At 52.7% G+C, this 23563-nt stretch overlaps 10 protein-coding genes across 10 annotated transcripts; 4 read left to right on the top strand and 6 right to left on the bottom strand.

Moving 5' to 3' along the window:
- Positions 1-324: 324 nt before the first annotated feature.
- JN550_000228 (uncharacterized protein) lies at positions 325-1245 on the bottom strand (the record flags this gene model as incomplete). Its single annotated transcript, XM_049313568.1, has 1 exon — positions 325-1245. One exon carries the CDS (start codon positions 1243-1245, stop codon positions 325-327), a length of 921 nt encoding a protein of 306 aa, XP_049177517.1.
- A 1536-nt stretch (positions 1246-2781) lies between these two features.
- Positions 2782-5802, bottom strand: JN550_000227 (uncharacterized protein; the record flags this gene model as incomplete). The annotated part of the gene is made up of 6 exons (XM_049313556.1): positions 2782-3029; positions 3082-3497; positions 3552-4587; positions 4842-5096; positions 5147-5464; positions 5655-5802. 6 exons carry the CDS (start codon positions 5800-5802, stop codon positions 2782-2784), a joined length of 2421 nt encoding a protein of 806 aa, XP_049177516.1.
- A 437-nt stretch (positions 5803-6239) lies between these two features.
- JN550_000226 (uncharacterized protein) lies at positions 6240-7095 on the top strand (the record flags this gene model as incomplete). The annotated part of the gene is made up of 2 exons (XM_049313545.1): positions 6240-6297; positions 6356-7095. The coding sequence occupies 2 exons, from the start codon at positions 6240-6242 to the stop codon at positions 7093-7095; spliced, it is 798 nt and encodes a 265-aa protein (XP_049177515.1).
- Positions 7096-7284: 189 nt separating this feature from the next.
- On the bottom strand, positions 7285-11844 carry JN550_000225 (uncharacterized protein; the record flags this gene model as incomplete). The annotated part of the gene is made up of 7 exons (XM_049313534.1): positions 7285-7347; positions 7605-8096; positions 8174-9615; positions 9687-9792; positions 10067-11085; positions 11138-11760; positions 11816-11844. 7 exons carry the CDS (start codon positions 11842-11844, stop codon positions 7285-7287), a joined length of 3774 nt encoding a protein of 1257 aa, XP_049177514.1.
- Positions 11845-12593: 749 nt separating this feature from the next.
- JN550_000224 (uncharacterized protein) lies at positions 12594-13159 on the bottom strand (the record flags this gene model as incomplete). Its single annotated transcript, XM_049313523.1, has 2 exons — positions 12594-12983; positions 13061-13159. 2 exons carry the CDS (start codon positions 13157-13159, stop codon positions 12594-12596), a joined length of 489 nt encoding a protein of 162 aa, XP_049177513.1.
- A 1065-nt stretch (positions 13160-14224) lies between these two features.
- On the bottom strand, positions 14225-15433 carry JN550_000223 (uncharacterized protein; the record flags this gene model as incomplete). Its single annotated transcript, XM_049313512.1, has 3 exons — positions 14225-14821; positions 14882-15325; positions 15383-15433. 3 exons carry the CDS (start codon positions 15431-15433, stop codon positions 14225-14227), a joined length of 1092 nt encoding a protein of 363 aa, XP_049177512.1.
- Positions 15434-16094: 661 nt separating this feature from the next.
- Positions 16095-17197, top strand: JN550_000222 (uncharacterized protein; the record flags this gene model as incomplete). The annotated part of the gene is made up of 4 exons (XM_049313501.1): positions 16095-16200; positions 16251-16527; positions 16597-17001; positions 17059-17197. The coding sequence occupies 4 exons, from the start codon at positions 16095-16097 to the stop codon at positions 17195-17197; spliced, it is 927 nt and encodes a 308-aa protein (XP_049177511.1).
- Positions 17198-18018: 821 nt separating this feature from the next.
- JN550_000221 (uncharacterized protein) lies at positions 18019-19556 on the top strand (the record flags this gene model as incomplete). The annotated part of the gene is made up of 3 exons (XM_049313491.1): positions 18019-18202; positions 18275-18704; positions 18761-19556. The coding sequence occupies 3 exons, from the start codon at positions 18019-18021 to the stop codon at positions 19554-19556; spliced, it is 1410 nt and encodes a 469-aa protein (XP_049177510.1).
- Positions 19557-20707: 1151 nt separating this feature from the next.
- On the top strand, positions 20708-21435 carry JN550_000220 (uncharacterized protein; the record flags this gene model as incomplete). The annotated part of the gene is made up of 2 exons (XM_049313480.1): positions 20708-20792; positions 20879-21435. The coding sequence occupies 2 exons, from the start codon at positions 20708-20710 to the stop codon at positions 21433-21435; spliced, it is 642 nt and encodes a 213-aa protein (XP_049177509.1).
- Positions 21436-21743: 308 nt separating this feature from the next.
- On the bottom strand, positions 21744-23276 carry JN550_000219 (uncharacterized protein; the record flags this gene model as incomplete). Its single annotated transcript, XM_049313469.1, has 2 exons — positions 21744-22668; positions 22726-23276. The coding sequence occupies 2 exons, from the start codon at positions 23274-23276 to the stop codon at positions 21744-21746; spliced, it is 1476 nt and encodes a 491-aa protein (XP_049177508.1).
- Positions 23277-23563: the final 287 nt, after the last annotated feature.

Below are 23563 nucleotides of genomic sequence, written 5' to 3'. Positions count from 1 at the left end.
TCTGCTACCCATGTTTGATACTCCTACCAACGTTCTAGGCCTGTATGAAGAGTGATGGACCTGGCCAACCACTACCAGGGGAACCTCACCTACTGTCCCTGAACAAACTCCTGCGCATACCAAAACGCAGGACGGGCTGTGCGATTTGCTTCCAGTTGTGGCCGTGTGGAGGCATCCGAGTCAATTACTACGGCATAATTGTATTAACTGCAACTCCTACTAGGACAGATAAAACATAACCAGGTGGCAGTTCTTATCGAGAGGCACTATCACTACCCCATCTTGGGGGTTTTGAGAGAGATGACTTCTCTCGTAAATCGTGCATCACGCCTCCATGTTCCTTAGGAAAGCCTGGAGATTTTCCAGCTCAATACCCCGCTGTCCATTCACCGTCTTGGCCATAACCCAAGCCACGCCCTTGCCAGCGGCAAACACATTCTGGTACTTGAACATGGTGTTGTCTGGCTCCTCGGCGAGCCTCCTCTGCAGGAATTCGGGCCGCCAGACCTCCTTCCTCCACTCGCCGCCGAACCGCTGTTCCACCAGCTCCGCCACCCGCCCGTAAGTCACCGTGTCCCCAGCCACGAACACAACCTGGCGCCCGATGTCGCGCGGGTCGTAGACGATCTCCGCGACCATCTTGCCAATGTCCGCCGGCGACGTGACCGAGACCGGCGTGTCCCAGCCGCCCAGGCCGCGGAGCACCCGGCCCTGCAGGTCCACGGGCCCGAAGGCTGGGACGAAGAGGAAGCTCATGAACAAACCTGTCGAGACGATGATCCAGTTTACGGCGGTCTGGGCCCATAGCAGCGCCCGCACCTCCAGCTGTTCGTCGAACAGATCCTGCGAGCTGCCCGCGCCGATGGTGTCGTAGTCGATGCCGTACTGCCAGGGGAAGTACCGCGGCACGCCCGCCTCCAGCACGGCCTGGCTGATCTTGAGCTGCGTGCCCCGGGGCTGGTACATGCCCGTGCACGAGACGATGGTGTGGTAGCGCTTGAAGATGGCGGCCAGCTCCGAGATGGAGTTGTCTTGGATATCGCCCGCCTCGAACGCCACGCCGAGGGAGGCGAGGTAGGCGTTCTGTTTCTGCTTGTCGGCGTCGTCTGTTTTGGTCGAGGACGGCCGCAGCAGCACGGTGATGCTCCCCCCTTGGCGCTTTGGGTGTGCAGCCAGAGCCTTGAGGGTGGCCAGGCCGAGCTCGCCCGCGCCGAGAACGAGCGTGGAGGGTGACGGAGATGCCATGGTAAGTTAAATAAATGTAGGGGCAAACTGGTTGCCTTTTGCGAGGCGACAATTGCATGCAGGAGATTCTGGACCTCGCGCCGGCTTAAATGCCCTCTCCCGCGAGGTGCAGATGACAAATGCACAAAGTATTCCCGCCGTCGACGTGCCAGGCGGAGGTGTAAGCCAAGACCGGCGATGGATGGTAATCCCGGCGTCGGCCGGCAGCTCGTGACACCAGTTGACGGCGCCGGAGGCAGGTGGGGCTCCATACCGTAAAGTCCGATTGACCCGGGACGTAAGGCCGGTCTAAGGATTTGTCAGATCTGCAGACTTCAAAGCGGCACCGTCCTCGTTACGTACCTCAGATATACACTGTTGTACAAAAACTTGACATATAAGCCACAGTGCCGCTCATATCGGGATTGCCCTAACCGAGTGTCCAAACGACAACGGCGCTCCACTCTGGGCATTCGACACATCCCCTACCACAATTCTACATTCACGTGGAGCAATTATTAGGGCAAGTTCTTCGTATGCGTTTCAAGTTTCTGGTTTTACTACATCATAATACAGATATCTGGCATCGGCCCTGCGACAGATCTGTTCCACGGAGCAAGCGATTCGTCCACCCCATACCGTCGCCCATTTTGTACGCAGCCATCACACGTCTCATAGCGTATATATGAGGCTCGGGGGGAGTATCCGTAGCAATAGGGATACCGATGGCATTGCTCCTTCTTGCGAATTCTCCCAGCCAGTTTCCTTCTGCACCAGGGACAATCTGTCCGCTCAGCTATGAAAGTGCACATCTGGAAGTGTTTCTTGGGACTGTGAGCCGTTCGCAATTATGGATAGAATTGGCGAGGTGAAAACGTCATGCGCAGGACCTTTCTTTTAGAACCATTGTGGGGCTATCTTGAGTTAAAGAGCCCCAGAGTAGCTTGAAGAAATGGTAGTACACTGGTTTACAACAAACGTGATTGAATCAACGTGTCTAGGCTCTATGAACGTCACACCCTCTCCTACCACGTGCTGCTGACTCCATCACGTAGCTGACTCATTTCCCAAACTCTACATCAGGAATTCAGCAGGAAACCAAGGTTTCTTCTAGGATTGCCCACAGCGAGATCTTAGTATCGCACTTGGTGAAGATTTAGTTGAGTTTGGTGTCCGCTGGGTTAGCGCGAAGCTGGTTGTAGTCGCTAACATGTGTAGCATGTGCAGAGGCATCTCCGTGCCACCCGTGTTTTCCAATGAACCGCTTTTTGAGTTGATAAGTCTACACAATTCGTCGTAGGTGTTCTGTAGGGCACAGCACTATAGCTCTTCAGTGATTACGCCTCAAGACCAACGGCAACCATGCCAACGAACTTGAAAGTGTGTCCCAACGGCGGCCGATGCTAGTCTCTGAAGGCCTCTCAGAGTGGGCAAGGCTGTCAGATGGTCCAGCGAGACCACATACTGATCGACAAACCGTATTTGCCTCTCTCATCGTAAGTACCATTGAAGTGTGCGCAGTGTAGCAATTCAAAGTCTCGTCTCCGAAGCGAGTTATCAAGTAGCCTGCTGTTGCGTATTGCCTCGAACAAGCATCTCGCGATATGCCTCCAGACTCCGGCCTATCATGTTGATGAACGGCCACTGCGTATTGCTCTTGAAGAAATGCGCCCAGATCTTGAGTACTGCCAAGCTCAAGCTGGCGGGATCACTCTGTGGGATGGGCTCGTCTTCTTCAAAATCTACCACGGCGAAGGCTTCTTCGACCACGCATCGCACCCAGTGCAGTATACGGTCCTCGCTGTCTAATATCACGTTAGCCTCAAGTAGCGAATTCGCAATTATGGACTGTCTTACCAGTTAGGGGGACTTCATCCACAAATTCCGAGACAGAATGGAGCCACTTGCTCAACAAAACAGCACATTCCAGCCCGGAGAGTGAATGACGGACGCTCCAAAAGAAGGCTTGACTGCGGGCTACCCTGTCCACCCCAAGTCTGACTGGGATGCTCAAAGCATGGGTAGCGTATAGAAGAGCGGAAATGACGCCGTTACTCCTGTCGACCCTAGGTGATCGGTACAGTGCCCGCGCGACACGACTTGGGTCCCGCGTTTCAAGCTGACGGTAGGGGCCGAGATTCAAGTAGATGCGAACGTATGCAAGTGCGAGCAAAGAGCTAGATGTGAAAGGGATAGGGCCATTTTCATTGTTCGGATCTAAGCTGGATTCGGTCTGCTGCTGCCATCCCGATGTCCAGGAACGAAGCCCACGCCTAGATCGACGGTCAGGGATGGTGACAGCAACACAGAAAGGGTGTAGGACTTACTCCAGTTTGTTGACCTCCTCACCTGGCAAGGATGCGGAGTGATCCATGATGGGGAGAGATAAATCTCTCACGATATGGATGCGCTGCAACAATCCATGAAGCAGGCAGTAATTGCCCAGCGGGGTTGGAATAGGATCTAGTGGCGCACTTCCATCGTGTCTCAAAAGTAATGATAATGCGTCCTGGAAATTCAGCTGCTCCTTACGCAGGTCGCGCCTGGCCGCCTTCCACTGTACGGCATTCAAGGCTCTCCACTCTCCAGTTGAGCAAGGCAATCTCAAATGAATCTCATTGCTTCTGAGGACGGGGTAGACATTGTATGCCACGCTATGAGTGTGCAGAAATGTGAATGCAATCAGCTTGGTTCGACGAACCGACTCTTGGCGAACCCAGGCTAACCAGGCTGTCTGTGGCGAAGCGGATTCCATAGGGCTATCTGGATCTGACCCTTCGAGAAGGCCGACATCACGCAAGACTTGTACCAGAAGACTTTGAAGTGAGAAGGCTTCTGCCACAAACTTTTCCTTGCGCTCCCAAGTAGCGTAGCCCATCAAGATGATGAGCGCGCGGACCGTGTCTACTGGTTCCCATGGCCCTGAATCTCTCTTCGGCCTGGAGGATGACAGCGCCCTGGCTCCGAGTGGGTAGTAGTTGTGCATACTTAGGAACGAGCTGGTCTTGGGCCCGAACTTCTCGCTCTCGTGCAGCAGTCTCTCTAGCAGAACAGCCTTGCCAGCTTGGAAGAGCCTCTCGGAATTGCGGTGTTCGAAGCTATACTGCGCTCCCATTGTTGCAATAGCCAGCACAAGCTCGAGGGGTGAGTCGAGTACGCGCCAGGTCTGTTGATGAATAAAGGGCATGTGCAAGTGGAAGCCCTGAAAGTAGGAGGTAATGTATCGTGTCAGGGCATGGCGCGATGGCAGGACAAATTCATCGTTCACGACACCACGAAAGGAGTCCAAGTAGACGGCTAAACGAGCGTGCTGGTCTTCGGTAACTCTGAAAGGTTGCGAATCCGTGTCTACACCTCGAGGTCCTTGAAGTACACAGGCAATGAGTTAGCCACACTATTTCACTATGGTACAGCTTGCGAGTTCTTGAGCAATACGCATCAACCAAAACAAGAACACGCCTTTGTCAAAAACACTAACAGAGACCCGCTGAACCCGGCCTATGGTGGCGACCACCAGGTCCCGTACCCTCTGAGCTCCAGGAACCAGGGAATCCGAATGGGGGTATCCAGTTGCGGCGAATAAAAACAAGGTCAATGCGCCGAGAGGTCATGCTTACTGTTGTCCGAATTGACCTCAGCTATCCTGCTTCCATGGGGTGCCGACGGTAGCCAGGTGCTGAACGGCGAGCCAGAGCGGCCAGTACGAGGGATAGGAGTGGCCGCGTCCGTTCCAGGTTCTCGCAACTGCGGATCGACAAGATCTTCCTCGGGCTCGGGCGCTGAGAAGTAAGGGCTCCATTCCGGAGGAAGGCCAACTCCATCTAGAAAATTGGCAAAATCCCTGAAATGATCATACCCAGCGATCGCTTGACCTGATATACGCGTCAATGCTATGCTGCGGCAGGGAACCGACCGTGCTCACCTGGATCAAAGTACTCCTGGGGGAGGAGAGGCTGTTGGAAAGGCTGACTTAGCACCTGCTGGGGCAGGTCTGGCGCATGGCCATTGGCGAGCTGGTGATTCCAAGGGTTCATGCTCATGTCTGAAAGAGAGACGGCGGCAGCCATGTCGGCCTCGACCACGGGCTGATCGCTCTGTTCTGACCCTGCATCCTGATCCCGCGAGTCTTGCGACCGGTTGTCTTGGGACGAGTGGGATGTAATACGTTGGTGACGTGTTAGAAGGTCTCGCCTAGTGAAAGCGGCACTGCAGTGGCACACGAATGGCTTCTCCTTGGTATCTATCGAGTCATTAGGTTGTCTGTACGTTGATACCCAAAAGGTGCCAAGCATATTCGGTGGTAGAGTGCGTAGCCCCGATCCGCCTGGGTCCGTCCTGCGCGCATGGCAGTGGATTCCCAGGGCCGAGAAGATGTGGGGAGGGATCCCGAGGTTGGGTTGGCAGGTTGGAGGAGATATTGGAGCACTCACGCGTTCGAACATGCCTTTCCTTGTGCTCGGAGCGCTTGAAGGTTCGACCACAGTACTCGCACGTCAACTTCAGAGGCCCGTCCGAGGCTCCACGCCTCTTGCGCACCGCCCCAGGCCGCGCGATTCCAGCAGCCTCGCGTGTCTCCATGTTGGAGCATTGTTTGATGGAGTTGGGGAGTTGGTTCTCATGATGTCGTCGGGGGGCGAATCCCAATTGGGGTCTCTCCAAGCCGGTGCGGGGTACTGCAGCTGCTATTTGGTCAGGCGGCATCTAGCTGCGTCTGGCTGGTCTTAGCACTGGAGCTCTTGAATGCCTGGTCCCGGCATCGCTTATCTCAATAAGCCCAGCCACCTCTGGCTACCGACAGTAATCCATGGATGGCCGTTATCTCTTTTGGGTCATACCCGCGGACCTCCTACAGATAGTACTGTAGGTTGAGTAAAGGACCTTATCAGAGCTGGAGGACTATATTGAGCGATGGTGCAAGTTGGAACAACTCCCCTCGATTTCTCCACCTATCTCATTCCATTCACTGCTACGAGACTTGTACCAAAGGATTGGACAAGTTCCATTTATTATTTTCGATGGCTTCAGTCTTCAAATTCCCTGGTGTCGCTTTCATCACCGGGGCAGGAGGGACAGGTCAGTTGGTTCCGCGTACAGCTCCCAGGAACGACACTGTCGACTAAAAGGAATTCAGGGATTGGTGCCGCTGTTGCAAAGGGGTTCGCAAAGTCTGGATGCTCTCGGATAGCCATTACGGATATCAACAGAAGAACCCTGGAAAGCACCAAGGAGGCAATCCTGGCTATAAATCCCAAAGCACAAGTGACTGCCCGTGAAGGTGACATAGCCGACGAGAGTTTCGTGAACTCGTTCGTCAAAGACATCTCAAAGACGTACTCTCGACTCGACTATGCAATCAACTGCGCCGGTATCTTGACGGAGTCGCTCCGCTCGACGGAGACGCCAGTGTCTGTCTTTGATGCAGTCACGAACATCAACTATAGGGGGAGTTGGCTCTCTTCGCGAGCCGCCCTTGCGCAGATGCTGAACCAGAAGCCGTTACCTGAACACCCGGCGCTACGGGGTGCAGTGGTGAACATCGCAAGTCAGTTAGGAATAGTGGCTCGACCAGGCGCTGCCGCGTATTGTGCTTCCAAAGCCGCTATCATCAATATGACCCGTTCGGACGCGATCGATTATTCACAGGACGGAATTCGGGTCAATTGCGTATGCCCCGGAGTCATTGAGACACCCATGACCACCAGCTCCGAAGAGATGAAGGCGACTTTAAAGCCTGCGATAGATATCGCTCCTATGCGGCGGATGGGTACTCCCGACGAGGTTGCACATGCGGTGTTATTCTTATGTACGGCTGAGGCGTCATTCATTCAAGGTCATGCGTTGGTGGTTGACGGAGGATATACGATCAATTAGAAGGACAGTGACTACTGCAGCGTCCAAAGCACGGTGGTGCATACAGCGCTCGGTGCATATCCCATCAAGGTCCCAACGTGTAGCAAAAATATTGGAGTAGTCCAAGAAAATTCATCGTTCGGATACAAAACTCCAACCCGGAGCAGCACGAGCTCAGGACAACTTGCGCCATTCTTTGCTGATTCACTGTTATGAACTTGCCTCAGAAATGACCCCCAGACTTGCCATGCCATAGTTCATGCCGTTGCCGAACTAATCGTTACGTTAGAGTATGAAGTCGGACATGAGGTTGAGGTTGGTTGTGTACTTGTCTAGCGTAGAACCCCGTAATAGTAGTCCCAGGAGCAACATCGAACTTTTTGACTACCATTCTATAGTCCTTGTAACCATCCATTGCTTCGTCTCTGAAGTGAAATGATCTTCCATGATTCGTGAAAATCTTCAAGTATTTGATGATTCCATAGGTTAGCCTCGTGATATCAAATTTGGGCCACAGGCTGAATACGTACCTTGAATGACTCTAAAGCCCCTTGATCGTATATTTCGTACGAGTTTTCTCGATCGATGAACGTCAAATAAACCTCAACTCCATTGATTCGTTCACCGCCTGGGCCGTCTATGGAGAATTCCCACGGAATTCTACACCCGGGTGCATATCTATCACATTTGTGTCGACCCAGGGCGCGATGTTCATCTGGTATATCAGGACTATTGTACCTGAAATCGATGCCAGGGATTGAACCGCCCATATGAACAGCGATGCCGGTCAAATTCGGAAGATATATACCTCCAGGTCCACCAAATAACGTCCAGATAAGAGGACGAAATCCCGAGACATGATACTCACGCTGTACGTAGAAATCCTCGTTAAGGCATAGTTGGGATGATGGCAGGTCGGGGTACCATATCCCCGAGTCTCGAAGAGTTTTTGGTGCCTTCAGCGCCACTCCATGGGAATGTGAAATGTCTGATGCGATCGACAAACTAACAATCTTGAAGCCCTGATAGATAAATGCCAGCATATTAGTCGGCTTGTCTTCCATTCCGTGGTAGGGTACAGTAAGCCAAATTGACTCACATCAAGCCCAGCGTCCAGGGCTGCAATCGGGTCCCCAATTGCCAACCGCCTCGTTCTTAGCGAGTTGCTCGGATTTCCGCACCAGGGCAGCTCACGGTGGTTCGTAATGCACTGAACGGCATGGATGCCTCTTGAACCCAAAGCTAGTACGAATCCATGGAGAGTTGAAATGTCCAAAATCTGTTCAGACTCTGCCTGATAACCTACTTGCACCGAATCTCCAACTCGTGGGACGAATCGTATGCCTGTAAGGAATCGTGTATTGCCAACTTGAATGAAAGAGAAGGCGATCCGAGACAGAGAGCCCAGACGTGACAAGTTCTGTTTTTGTCTGTAGAGAATACGGCAGCCCTCAAAGAATTCAACGTAGGGGGCGTCTGGCCGAACGGATTTGATATCCCCAGATGCCTCAGTCCAAGGACTCAAGTCTGAGTCGAAAATTGGAGACGACTGCAGAAGCGCTGCGTTTACTTTCAGTTGCAGCCAAATGTCCGTGACATTCTGCGCAAGGTCCCAGACCCGCCTCCTGTTCTGAATCATGGGTGATGGAGCAAGATTCGCGCTGTTAGTTCGGCGATAAAGCCACCTCCAATATCGAAAGTCGTCGATTTGCTTGGCCTCAAATAGCCACGAACGCTCGGAATTGCCCTTGAATCTAGAGAGCCAGAATTGGTGACTATCGAAGATGTACCAAAAGCTTTTAGATGCCAGGCGAGTGCTTAAAGCATCCGCAGTTGATAGGAGTAATGCAATCCGAGTGCGGATTTCTTTAGGAAGTCTGTGAAAACAGTCTCCTGCTGACAGAGCGGTTGCCTGAAGTTGAATATCTGGTGGCGGTTCTGGCTTTTCTGATAGAAGAAACTGGATCTCAGGGATCCTGAAAGGGTCGCCCTTCGGAACTGCAATCATAATGGTGGGTTTAGTCATTTCGGAGTCTTCGTCCTCGTCATCTGGAAGAGGTAGCCTGTCAGCTGCGGGAACCCCAAGACCACCAAAGCCACCACCATCATCATCGTCGTCGTCCTCTTCGCTATCGCTGACACTTGAGCCGTTGAAATCAAATTGAGCTTCTCTTTCCTCCCATGGAAAGTAGTGCTGATCGTCTATGACGACCAAACCTCCATAATTATGACCCCAGCTGACGCAACTGCTCTCGAGTGGGCGAGGTAGTGACAAGCAAATCTCATAAAGCCTGGCGTAGGGGATCCCGGTGGGATTGGCCGCAAGCTCCAGGATGGACCAACAAGATTCATGAAATATGAAACCGTATCGACCGTTCTCAGCCCTGCGGCCAGTTCCGAACTCATCACTTTCTGGCCGTTCATAACCAGGATCGTCCCAACGCGCGCCAGCTTTGAGCGGGGCGATGTAGGAACCTCTTTCGACATCATCATAAAGACCGACCCCGGTCAGATAGGTGTCTCCTGCAAGATTGGACACCACTTTGAATACCCAAAGGACGATGTTAGCGCGGTTGCCATGCTATCATTAGAGAAATTGCTCTCTCACTTACGGCCCCGAAACTGATTTAACCAAGAGACAATCCCTTCCGAATCGGCGACTACCCATGCGCACAAATTGCATGCGTACAGAATCGGACTCATTTTTCCTGCGGCGATCTATGATAACGAGGTTACTTGGAATTCTGGCATGGCCGGCCAAACAGTGGAAGAAGTGATAGCCGAGTAATGCAGGAGGTACGTCGTGAAGCGGCGAGGCTACTCCACCGCGGGGCAGGGCAACAGCAGCCGCCCTTAAAAAGGCCTACACATTCTATCGGACTATCACCAAAAGGCATGTCACGCTCAAGAGCCGCAACTGATGACTTGTTTCTTAATTTTAGAATATATGTATATATTATGCAGCAACACTTGTGACAGCTGCAGATCCCACTTCCATTTCTAACGGCCGTTTTCCGTTAACGTTGATGCCATCACAGCTTGCGTGCAAGTCCTGTTGAGAGACAGCCATATCGCTGAACCGAGTCTCCTTCCAATTAAAGCTACTTTCCCAAGCATTCCCGATGCGAAGAATTGTCCTTTCTTGCCATAGACCCCCCACAATCTGCATTCCGACAGGCAACATCACAGCGGGATCTTCTTTGGCTGGTGCGAAGCCAACGGGTATGGTCATGGCTGGGTGCCCCGTTACGTTGAAGATAGCTGTGTTCGTCGTCAATCCGATGCTGGGTTCAAAACAGGTTCGAGGCGTGTCCCTGACTCCATGTTTGGGTGCCACGTAGGGAGTCGTTGGCATAATGAGGACGTCGTACTGCCCCAACTTCTCTTCGTAGGCGTCACGAATCTGTCTGCCAATGTTGACCGCCTTGCCATAGAGCCCAGGAAAGTTTTTGGCTAGGTAGATGCCGTTGATGACAGTGTTCTTCGTGGATGGGAAGAGCTTGGCGAAATTCTCTGCTGTCCACGGCAGCCGAGCTTGCTCGAATTCCGTGAGACACAGACCTCTTCTTCCATGAGATTGGCCAAGCACACCGGCAGCGCCCGATATTCTTTGTTGGATCGTCCATACCGCAGGACCTTCTAGATGCATGGGAATCGACACTTCCTCCACGGTGGCACCTAGATGCTCCAGCTTCTTCGCTGCCTTGAGGACCAGCTCTCTGACTGCCGGCTGAACGATAGCCTGTTCCATCCCTTCTCTGAGAATGCCTATCCTTAGGCCTGCCAAGCTCTCAGAGCTCTCAAGAGTCAGGCTTTCTGTGAACTGGAAGGATCCATGAGGTAGCGAGCCGAGTGATCGGTCATCGATACCGTCATTTCCAGCTATAGCATCAAGACAGGCAGCAATTTCGGAGACAGACCGAGCAATGGGACCAGCATGATCATCTATGGCATCGCCTGAAGTCACACCCGTATAAGGAACCAGCCCATGTGTTGGTTTCAAGCCGACGCCTGAGACTAATATCAGTATAAACCAAGCAGCGAACAAGACGTGGAAACTCACAACCACACAAGGAGGCGGGGACCCTGATAGATCCTCCTTGGTCTGTTCCAAGTGCGATATCCATTATTCCACCAGCGACCAAAGCAGCGCCTCCCGAAGTGCTCCCACCGGCTGAATACCCTTCTCTATGGGGATTCTCGATCGTCCCCTGGGCACTTGTGAATGACGAGGTAGAGTTGCAGAAACTTTCGCAGACGGCTGTACCATGGATATCTGCCCCCGCGTCCAAAACCCGGGTCACAACTGTTGCATCTGTCGACGGAGTCCACGCTGGAAACGCATCACTGCCGAAGAACTGCGGCACATCTGCCACTGCTATACAGTCTTTTATACAGACAGTCTTGTGCTTGAGGTACATTCCTTCCTTGTTGCCCCTTATGAGAAACTTATGCGCCCAAGCGTGTCCGAAGGCCTGTTCGGAAGACGTGGGGAGATGTATATTTTCGCGAGGGTACCTCTTCCTGTCGGGTATGGGCTGATAATCCGGTAGGCTAATGAGATGCTCTGCAACATCGTGCACCGCCGCTAGTAGAACATGATAATCGTCCGAATCGCTCTGATCTATGTTGACACCAATACCTTTGAGTATCTCTTCGGCGTCCCCTTTCTTGACAGGATTGTCTCTACGGAAATTGGGTCAGTAGCGGTTTGGCTACCCGGAATATTGAGTGAACATACTCTCCTACGTCCTTGAAGAAGACCGACATTATTTCAAAGCCTCAAGGCTCCCAACGATTTCGCGGCGAGGTCGTGAGTCGGTGTTATGGCGGCAGTCAATCCAGCTGGAGCACAACCACTTAAGTCCACGAGTTTTACTGAGCAGGACAAAGCCGGGGCTCGCGAAAGAAGAACGAAATATGACCCATATTGAAGCAGGCCGTTCGCTGCCAGCTGGTACTCATCCAAGGAGTTGATGAGTTGACAAATTATGAGATGATTCTATCAAGTAACCTACCTAGGTACCCACGGTTTGCAATGGAGTAAACCCCAAACTGGACTCTGAGGTCGAGTTGGAGTTGGACTCGTGATCTCCAACGCACTGAGTGGGTCTTGGAGCTTCTTTGTAGAGCTCCACCAGACAGTGGTTAGTGGGATCCCCAGAAGACTAGAAAACCGACAAGCTGGGGAAGCGTTCAATAACTGAAAGCTATTCAAGGTATCTATTAGTCATGCATTCTGGGTTAACTGCTAATAGTTTATAGTGGCTTGGTCCGGATCGGGCGGCAACAGACTGTTGACCGGTACGCGGCTCTCCACATGTGTATACGACGTGTATATGTTTTGGTAGAATGCAGGTCACTGTACTGAAATAAAAAGACTAATCGATTCAGCTTCCAATCTTGTGACAGCTGATGTAACTGACGGTCCCGGAAGAAATGTTCCTGTTCAATCAAAAGGGGATGGACTACCCCTGCATCTTGCCGGGTTTGCCATAGCTTAACCTTGCATGAAGGGCTCACATTGTGTTGCCCCCCTCCCGCAAACAGAAAAGTCCGAGAAAACAGGATCGAGCAATCTCTGATCCAATAGTTTCTACCATATCCGTCGCGAATGTCTCAGGCTCCGTCAGAAACGGGAAGTGGCCACTTGCCCAAGTCAGCTTGCGTCTCAGAGCGGGAATCCCTTGACAAGCCCGCTCTTGAACGAAGACGGGCAGAGCTTGATCGTTCGCGCAGAGTACATAGTATACCGAAATAGTGAGGTCAGAAGCACCGAATACAATTGGCTCTTCACAAGATGCTATGGATTGCGGCTTCAGCATAGCAACGAGAGGTGCCGCCTGGTTGTCCGTAAGATCACTATAGAAGTGGGCTTTGGCGACCATGGTAGGATAAGCAAGGCCATCCTAGGACAAGCTTTGATGGAGCAAGGCTCGATGCGATCTAACGATTGAGTCGGGTAGTTGAATGTGATGCTACGTACTGTCTTGTCGTATTTTGGTATCAGGTACGGCGGGTACGCTCCGCCGGCCTCACCGAGCAGTGTCTGGCCTTTCCTGATGGCACCTCCGCAACTGACCATGATCACAAACCGGATTCTATTCTTCTTACCAACAGCGTCACGTTCTGGTACTGTATGGTCCTCACAAAGAGCGACACCAGGAAGAGATCCATACGAGTGGGCCAGTACGACGATCTCTCTTCCTTGATCGAGTTGTGGCTTGATCAGATATGGGAGTGTCTCTCGATTATGAGTATGTGATTTCGCCGGATCGCCTACAGAGTGTAAGTCTCGACAGAAAATGTCGTATGATAAGGCCTCGAGCGTGACTTAATGTCGTCGAAGCAGGCTGCTGTATGACATACTCCCTGGGCCAAGTAGAATGGCTGGCTTCGAGGAACGAATATACGCCAAGTTGCGTCTGACGCAGCCTTACCACATTTTGGTGAATAATAGAAAATCTATGGTTGATAGTATCACATAATTCAGGGCTGGTCATCTGAGGCAGATAGTCTGGCCATGCTGCTGATTTCGGAGTGAGATCACGCAACTATGAGTGGTTGGGGGCCATTGGCGACACTCTTGCATTCAAATAAAGTGGCCCGAGGGGTTTTGATTGGCCCATTGTAGGGCTGTTCGTTTCTTGAAGAGGACAAAGAGCTGTGCCTGTTTAGTAAGTGGAGTGAAGATTGCAGTGTCCCTGCTGTTATGCATTAGCGAGGAGGATATTTCCCACCCATGTCGGCCTGAGCCAACAGGCCTTAGCTGTGCCTGCGACATATGGCAATACATGCTGCGTGAGTTTCTATATGGACTTCCGCGTAACGAATGTATGTATGTTCATATATATTAACATCAGGAATTGGGCATTTCAGATTTTTGTCACTGGACTAATATGCGTATAAGACCTACAGTCCTTGACTACATGAGGTTTACTCAAAGGCAGAAACCTAGTGTCAAAATGAAACCAAAATTGTAAGAATAGAAGGCAGAAGACTTTTCAGGATGAAAGGCTTTTGACACACGCACCGGTAACTTGAATAATGATCGGCAACCAATGAGCCTTGAGGTACATGGGGCAGCAGATATGTTGCGCATGCGTGAATATAGAATCACAGTAAGTCTAGAAATGGAGCTTGTAGTTAGCTATTCCTCAGCCAGTTGAACGACTAGTCTCCCTCTAAACCCCTTTTCCACATATCTGTCCATGATGCCTGGTATTCCGTCAAAGGAGACCACGGTAAGGTGGGACTGAATATTACTCTTCTTTACAATGGCCATCATCCTCTCCGTAGACTCTCTGCTAGCGACGTAACTCCCACGCAATATCAACTCCTTGAATACAATAATATCCGAATCGAACCTCCATTTATCGGGAGGCAAGCCGAGAAGCACCAGGGTGCCCCCAATTCTCAAGAGAGTCAAGGCCCACTCGTTCGCTGCCAGCGAATCTGTGCACACAACAGCCGCCGCAATACCTTCGCCTTGGGTAAAACCATAGATTCCTTCTTTGGCATCTGGAGCGGTTGAGTCCACTACGAGGTCAGGAGCCAAGTCCAGGCCTGGCACCTCCGTCGAGAGTTGCCTACCTTCAGGGCGGCTGTCAACTGCTATCGTGCGGTAGCCGAGGGCCTTCGCAAACTGCACACCCAAGTGACCTAAACCACCTATCCCGATGATAGCAACTGTGCTGCCGGCACTGAGCCCCGACGTCGCCTTCTCAAGAGCTCCCCATACAGTAGCCTACATCAAAACGTCAGACCTATCGTTAAGATAAAAAAGTTCGTAACAGCAGCCACTTACGCCCGCACACATCAGCGGCGCTGCCTGCTCAAATGACAAAGAGTCAGGCAGCTTGACTGTCGTTTCCGGATCTGCCACCATGTACTCGGCAAATGCACCGTCATGCTGGAAGCCGGCGGTCTCCCTTCGTTCGCAGAACCTAGGATCATACGTGCCGTACTCACGCTTAGACAGGCTGCAACCCGTGCATGAAGTGCACGCATTTTTGAAGTTGAGGACGCCAACTCTGTCGCCTACCTTCCAGTCGCCCCGGCAATTGGATCCAACCTGTACAATCTTGCCAGCGGGCTCATGGGATGGAATCATGGGGGTTTTTGAATGAAACTGTCCTTGTGCGACTTGCAAGTCTGAATGACAGAACCCAGCGGCGTAGACCTTGACGAGCAGTTCATGGTCAGCTATTTTCGGCGTCTCCTTTCTGCCAAGTTCGTAAGGCTTGTTATACTACAACAAGTCTTGTCAGCTCGGGATTAAGTTACGGTCTCTGCCTAAGTAGCATACTTCACGTAATAGTGCAGCTCGCATCTCTTGTAGAGGCTCAGTATTTGACATGATGGCGGCTGGAACACGATTGTGGTTGGAGAATGCCGATAAGGTTGCGGAGACACAGTGACTTGAGGCTATAGCCCAAATCAGTCTGTTGACAGAGATGCCTAATCCAGTCGTTCTTTATTGGCACGTGATGTGATCTAGACTTGATTTCGAGCTTCGCGGAGGATTTGCATACGGTTCCAGGTTCCAATTGACGCCGATAGTTGGTGCTAGACCTCCAATTGCCGACTCTCCGCTTGGAGGGCGTTATAAATCTACTCCAACTACCTGGACCCCTGGAATCTGCAACTCCAAATAACTACCCCGCCACTATCTCCTTATCACACCCGACGTTCGTTGAAACGGTTAAAGTACTCGGCAACCAACTAATGCAGGTATTGACACATGCGGCTTCCCCGCAGTTGATGTGTGATTGAATCATGTCACAATGGGGCCTGATCAAGGTAGTTCGTTGCTGATCGGAGTGGCATGCATCGAAATAGATCCGTGGTAAATAGCTTCGCAGCGCTACAGAACTCCAAGTGTGGTTTTCGCGAAGTCGCATTGATTTTCCTTCGAGACGACAAGCAACTAGACTGCCTTTTCCCCGAGACTGACTGCCAAAACCGCTCGTCTTTCGTGACACTGTTTCTACATAGTTGCCTCTACCAAATCAATCGCAATGGGCAAGAAGAGAGTTCTCATCAGCTACGGTGTAGACGTCGATGCTGTCGCTGGTTGGCTCGGATCATATGGCGGCGAGGACTCGACGAGCGATATCAGTAGAGGTGAGGAAACGCGTGACATTGCGACGCCAGTTATACTAACTTCCAGAAAGGAATTTTTGCCGGTACGATTGGAGTCCAGCGCCTCTTGAAGCTTTTCAAAAAGTATGACATGAAGACAACATGGTTCATTCCGGGCCATTCCTTAGAGACGTTCCCTGAGGACATGGCTGCAGTGCGCGATGCCGGCCACGAGATTGGACTTCATGGATATTCACACGAAAACCCGAAGGATATGACGATTGAACAGCAGAGGGACGTATTGGACAAGACTTACCGCATGCTGACGGAGTTTGTCGGCAAGCCGCCGAAAGGCAGCGTTGCCCCGTGGTAAGCCTTATCTCAAACGACATCAGGATACATGAAGTGCACTCACTGACGCGCGCAAATGGTGCACAGGTGGGAATGTAGCAAGGAGGGTGGCCAGCTTCTCTTAGACTATGGAATATTATACGACCACTCTTTCTCGCATCACGACTCGCAGGCCTATTACCTACGAACAGGCGATACATGGACACCCATAGATTACCAGAAGAAGGCCGAGGACTGGATGCGGCCTCTGGAGAAGGGCGATGAGACTGGTCTCGTCGAGATACCAGCGTCCTGGTACCTGGACGATCTGCCACCAATGATGTTTATCAAAAACGCAGCGAACAGCCATGGGTTTGTCAACCCACGCGACGTCGAGGATATCTGGCGTGATCAATTCGACTACCTTTACCGAGAGCATGACGAGTTCATCTTCCCCATCACGATTCACCCGGACGTCTCGGGACACCCGCAAGTGCTGCTGATGCACGAGAGGTAAGCTCAACTGTTTGCAAGAAGTCTGAGCAAACGCGTTACTAATACCGTGTTTAGGCTTATTGAACACTTTAAGAAGCACGAAGGCGTCGAGTTCGTGACAATGGAGGAGATATGTGACGATTTCAAGAGCAAGAACCAGCCTGCAGCTGGGGCAAAACTACCCGCTGAGCCAGGATCCATTCTCAAGAACTAGACAGCGAATGAAATAATTTACATAAGAATATATCAAGGCCTAATTTGTTCTTATCTTCAATATCGTTCTGCCTGATCCGTAGACGCGAAATGCTACAATTTCATGGGATGTAGGGCAGCTCTGGACGGCCTACGGCCTTGCGTCGCTTGGGGAGTGAACGGGTGTGTGGTTAGCACGCACGGCCATGCCTCGATTGTGATTTCCTTGGAATTCGGCCTTTCGGTATCCTCTCACACGCAGAGCAAAAGGTAACAAAGGCGAATCAGCGACGCGATAGCCATCTTGACAAAAGACCGTTGTGCGATACTCTCCATTCGTCAATGAACGACTCCAAACTCCCCTTGGGGTAATCCGTAGAATCTCCAATGATAGCGTTGGTTGTTGGAGTTAAGCCCCTGTCTGTGACCCCAAAAGAGCCAGTTGGAGCAGGTGATAGGCAAGACAGTTCATGTTTTTGGGTACAGAGACTATACATGACTCTCTATTACTCCAATATCGGCTCCATAATAGTGACATCCTCCAAGACACTGCCGTCTGACACCCTAGTTAGCGACAAGATCCACAATCCCCAGATTCTGCTTGCCATGGGCTCATGAACCCACTTCTCTTGGACCATCATGATCCATCGTTATCTTCGAGGACGGTGTCTAACCGATGATAAGGTTGCAATCTCATGATCCGGGATTCCAGCAACATACGACGATGCATATAAGTGAAGCGCGGTCGGCATTTCTCGTCACCCTACATCACTGACTCTTCCCACTACCAATCGGGGTACAGCATTCGTTCACAAGGGTCTTCTGGATCCCAGGTCATCAAACATGTCGTCTAAGACCTCAGAGAAGGGAGATGCCATCGCTCCCATGCCCGCGCGGAGCAGCGGCAGCATCGAAGCCATCAAGTTGGAGCCCAATGATGACGCCTTTGAAGTCTTCAAGAAGCAGGAGGGACAGGTGGACTTCCGCACTGTCTCATGGATCCACGCTTCAGTGATTTTCCTCAAGGGTGCGTACTGACTCACCCTCCTCTGAGGCTCCTCGGAAGCTCGAGAGGCTGTTACTCACGGCCCATCTGCAGTCATTTTCGCTACCGGAGTGTTGACGATCCCATCGGCCATGTACGTTCTGGGAGCTCTTCCGGGCGCAATCAACGTCCTCGGCTGGCAGTTCCTGAACACGTACTGCGCCATCATCCAAGGCAACTTCCGCAATGCCCACGCGGGCTGCCACTCTATCGCCGACATGGCGTATGTCGTCGGAGGAACATGGTTGAAGGAGGTGGTAGGAGTTTTCTTCCTGGTCACCTACGCCATCGTCGGTGCCTCTGGTATCTTCGGCTCGTCGGTCGCTCTGAACGCTCTCTCGAACCACGCTGTCTGCACCAATTATTTCATGCTGGTCGCCACGGTTGCCGTTTTTATCCTGGCTAGTGCCCGAAAGTTTGAGAAGATTGCGTGGCTGACTTGGGCCGGGTTCTTGTCCGTGTTCATTGCGGTCTTCATTGTCGTGTAAGTCACTTTTACGCTTAACCCCTTTTTTACCGTTAACTTACACTCAGCAACAGTGTTGGAGTTACTACTCGTGAAAGACCAGCGGCTGCTCCCCAGACGGGTGACTTTGATCTGGGATACCACGTCATCGGCAACCCTACATTCGTTGCGGGTATCACATCAGTAGCCACGATCTTCTGCTCCGGAGCGGGCACGTCTGCCTTCCTGCCTGTGATTTCCGAGATGAAAAGACCCAGGGATTACAACAAGGCTGTTTACCTTTGCATGGGCATCGTTACGGCGTCCTACCTGTCATTCAGCCTGGTCGTCTACCGCTGGTGTGGACAGTGGGTTGCCTCACCATCTCTGGGAAGCGCCGGCGACGTCATCAAGAAGGTCGCTTACGGCATTGGATTGATAGGTCTCTTGGTCAGTGCCTGTCTTTATATCCACGTTGCGGCCAAGTACATCTTTGTCCGCATACTGCGAAACTCGGAACACCTGCAGAAGAACTCGGTCGTCCACTGGTCAATTTGGCTCGCCTGCACCTTTGGCATGTCTGCCATAGCGCTAATAATTTCGAGCGGCATACCGATCTTCAATTATCTTTTGGCCTTGGCCGGCTCATTGACTTTTGCGCCTTTGGCACTTGGGTTACCTGGGTATCTCTGGGTTTATGATCACCAACACTACCGCAAAGGCAACTGGTGGCAGACTATTGTCTATTACCTCAACTGGCTGATGATTCTGCTGGCTGTATTTCTGACAATCGGTGGAACGTATGGTGTAGTTCAAAATATCATTGATGCATACGCGAGGGGCGAGATTGACCAGGCATTTTCCTGCAAAGACAATAGCAACTCATCTTAGAGTTTGAATTAAGAGATAGGAACTTATTGAGGGATGGCGCTTAATAGAATAGTGGATTCATAATACTTGGAACAGGCGAGTGTGATAGGTTATGTTCAACATGGCTTGTCGTAATAAGGAGCGAAGGTGATATATGGCATCCTCACTACGGTTGCTGCTGACAGATTCACATCTAGAGCTGAACCCTGAATCATATAAATTGCATGCTACATGAGTGCTCAACTAAGCCCATGGTTTCCTGCTCCCTGTTAAGCCGGAGTTATGGACTGGGGCCATACTGCCCCGAGACTACTTCCCAGCTAATGCAACCCTTCTCGTCAGTCTCAACACCTTAAACGTGCAGTGCAGTATTTAGTTCTGCCATTTTACACGTCTTAGAAGAGTGCGTCGGTCAATGGGGCGTCTTTGTAATAGGCAAACACAAGATGTCTGTTGTAGACTTATACAAGCGCCTATAATGCACCGCAAGCCACAAAGCCACCGAGCCCCCAAACAATAATGCCCTACTATCCGGTTCACTATAAGCGAGCTCTTGCTGTTGCAACGATACGTTACGATGGCAGGAAAACGAGGGCCTTCACTTGTTCGATAGCGATAAGCTGTCCTAAAGGGTCATTTTTTTTCGAACGCACTGGAGTGCTGAAGACTATTCCTGTTCTGAAGCAGTACCCTTGGTGCCTGTTAACTAGCGGATTGTTTCTTCAGGGCTGAAACAAAGACGCCCAACGAACTGCATGTCTTAGTACAATTCTAACTAAAGTTAGCTGATTCTAGACAAGAAACCAAACGGGCAGCGTGATGGATACGTCAGATGGACCCCTGCCCATTAACAAGCCCGGTCTGCTACCCCGCTGGGTTGCAAGCCACAGCGGAATGTCTCAAGCAAACAGGATGCGACCGACCTGACCGTCACTCGCTTTTGCAGGCAACTGAATCACCACGCAAGACACCTGAATATCTTGCTACACGCCCCAAAGAAGCAGAAAACAACGCGGAAAAACAGCGCATGCCTTTCCCCCAACCCAACTCTCAGTTCAATCACGACGACCGACAGCCTGGGACAGCTCTCTATACTCACCTACCAGATGCCCCGCCGGGAGTAGAGGAACAGAGAACTACTGGAAAGGTGCCTCCGGTCCCCAGCGTCGGCCATGCCTGACTGGCGCAATCAGTACCTCGCGAACCTGCACGAGGCAGAGCGCAACAACCCCGTGAACAAGGACCTCGTCTCTGCCTGTTAGTTGCCCTTCTCTTACCCCAAACGCTAGGCTTGGCCCCCTGCCTGTCTTCGTGCAACACTTCTGACGCCCACCCCCCACCAGGCTCCCAACTCGCCGACCGCGTGGCGGCTCTCGAGGCCGAGAAGGCCGTCCTGCTACGATCAGCGAGCTCGTCCGCGCCGTCCAAGACGGCCCCGGCCTCCGGCGGCCGGGACGCGTCGGCGAACTCAGACCCAGCCACAGCCACCGACACGGACGCGGTCGCGCAGCTGCGGCTGGACCTGGCCGAGGCGCTGCGGTCGCGGGGCCAGCTGCAGGCCAAGTTCAAGACGGCCGAGGCGGAGCTGCAGAAGCTGCGGGCCAAGGGCCAGACGGACGACAAGCGGGTGCGGGAGCTGGCGGCGGAGCGCAGCGCGCTGGCGACGCGGCTGCGGGACCGTAGCGAGGAGCTGGTGGAGAAGAACCGGCTGCTCAAGGACGTGCAGGACGAGAACCTGACGCTCAACATCCACCTGGACGCGGCCGAGCGCAACATGCAGAAGGTCAAGGACGAGAACAAGATGCTGGTCGACCGCTGGATGCAGCGCATGGGCGAGGAGGCCGACGCCATGAACCTCGCCAACGAGCCGGCGACGCGCACGAATGGGAAGAAGCGGTGACGCGGCAGAACGAGCAGTGCAGTAGTACAATGTGCCAATTCTGGGACTTTGCTACGGGGAAAAATAACGCCTGACTGTGGTATCCTATACAACAAACACTGCTCTTATGTTTTATACAGTAAGTGGAAAACGTCTCTTTCTTTCTTCGTCAATTAACCGCAATGCAAATGCGCTCGCTTGAATGCATTCCAATGCCCGCAAGGCTATGCCAACACATCGCGGAAATGCTCACATACTCCGGCCTTGCCAGCCTTCCTCATCCTTACTATAAAACATCGGCCCGATGACTGGCTGACGGAAAGACCAGTTTACTTCCTAGTAGACACGAAATACCGCCCGGGGGCCCGCGACCAGCTAACCCAGTCTTCCTTGTACGTGTCTTCGACGACCTCAAAGATGTTGTTTGCAATATCGTTGATCGCGTTCTTCTCGTTGCCGAGAATGAAGGACACGAGAGACACGACCTTGCAGCCCGGCTTCAGATCCAGGAACATGCTCACCAGGGCCGCGTTGAGGGCTGGGGTGAAGGCCTTGTTGTTGACCAGGATGCAATCGGCTTCCTTCAAGACCTCGAGGATCTTCTTGTTCGTCCGGAAGTCGCCTCTCTCGAGACGCACCCGACCTGGCCCGATGCCCCAGAGGAGGCACCGCGCGTTGAACTCCTTTTCTTGCGCCTCGGCGAAATTGCACGAGTTCTCGACCATCTCACAGCCATAGCTTCGGCATCCGATCTCGAGAGCGGCCTGCAATACGACATTGCCGACACCCGACCCCAGGTCGATGAAGACCTTCTCCGACGTCAGTCCGCCGTGTACCTGCAGGATCTCGCGGACAAAGGGAGCATTGAGCTCTCCATAGACGTTGTCGCCTCCGGGCTGGTATTTATTGAGCGAGTCGACGTTCGGAGATACAGTGCGCTCGTACACTTGGGTGAGGATAAAATCGACCAGGGAGGGAGGGATGCCGTGCATATTATCGAGATTCTTGGCTACCGAGCCATCCTCGACCAGCGAGAGCAGGCTTGTATTGTAGCTGTTGAGGGCCGCCTTGAACGCAGGGACGTCGCATCGCTTCTCGTTGGCGGCCTTCTCCAAATCTCTGTAGAAGCTGGAGTTGTGATCAATGAAGGGTTGCGCTTGCTCCTCCGTAAGATATGTTTCGGCGACGTGCTTGACGACTTGTTTGATGTCCTTGACGGCGTCTATCCTGTCCTTCTTGAACACGAGTTCGTACCTGCCAGATTGTTAGCCTGCCGTCAAATCCTATTGGAAGGGAGGAGAGAAGTCCTACCTCTCAGCCCGGCACCGCGAGGGATATTGCAGCTGGACGGCTACCTCGTCCTCGGGCGCGCCGAAGGCGGGCGGGCAGCCGGTCTTGACCGAGGCAAGATCGGCGCCGTGTATGATGTTCGGCGACCTGATGTCATCGCCAAAGGCCTTCTTGTGCCGCAGCCTGCGGTGCGGGTCCCTCCAGGTGCTGATGACCTTGCGCTTCTTGGCGAAGGGGTCCTCGTCGTCGTCGTCGTCGCTGTCGTCGGGGCCGAAGTGGGGGGAGTCGCGCGGCGTGTTCTGGCGGCGCTGGGTGAGGGTGCGCTTGCGGCCGGCGCGCTCGTCCGACGACGAGGGGTAGGGCGAGGCGCTCTTTGTGCGGGCGACGGCCCTGGAGTTCGGCGACAGCAGGCGCGGCGACGAAGACGAGGCGTCCGAGGTCGCGCGCAGACTGCCGTTGGGGGCGAGGCTGGACCGCGGCGTCGGGGCGGTAACCTTCTTGACGGCCTTCTTCACGACTACCTTCTCGACGCGCACAGACTGCGTCGCCGATTTGGCTTTGAGGAGAGGCATACTCCTGTCTCGGGCTCGGGGCGGGCGCGAGGCTGCGCAGAGCAGGCGATAGTCGGCTCGGCCGTGGCGGGAACACGGGTATCGAAACTCAGCTCACGGGCCACGGAGGGATCGGATGAGAGGGAGGGACAGTATGGTACGGCTCGAGTATATTTTAATGGAGCTCGGAAAAGCGCGCCAAGAGAATGATGCCGCGCAAGAAAAGATGACAAGAGAATGGCGGGCCCGAAACCTATGGCGAGAGGCTGCAAAAAAACGGTGCAGAAAGACTAGACTTGGGGGCTTGG

The sequence above is a fragment of the Neoarthrinium moseri genome, assembly GCF_022829205.1.
Source record: "Neoarthrinium moseri strain CBS 164.80 chromosome Unknown scaffold1_Wmoseri_CBS_16480, whole genome shotgun sequence".
NCBI classification, from domain to species: domain Eukaryota; kingdom Fungi; phylum Ascomycota; class Sordariomycetes; order Amphisphaeriales; family Apiosporaceae; genus Neoarthrinium; species Neoarthrinium moseri.
Note: the sequence above shows the minus strand (reverse complement) of the source record. Positions and strands in the feature narration are given on the sequence as shown.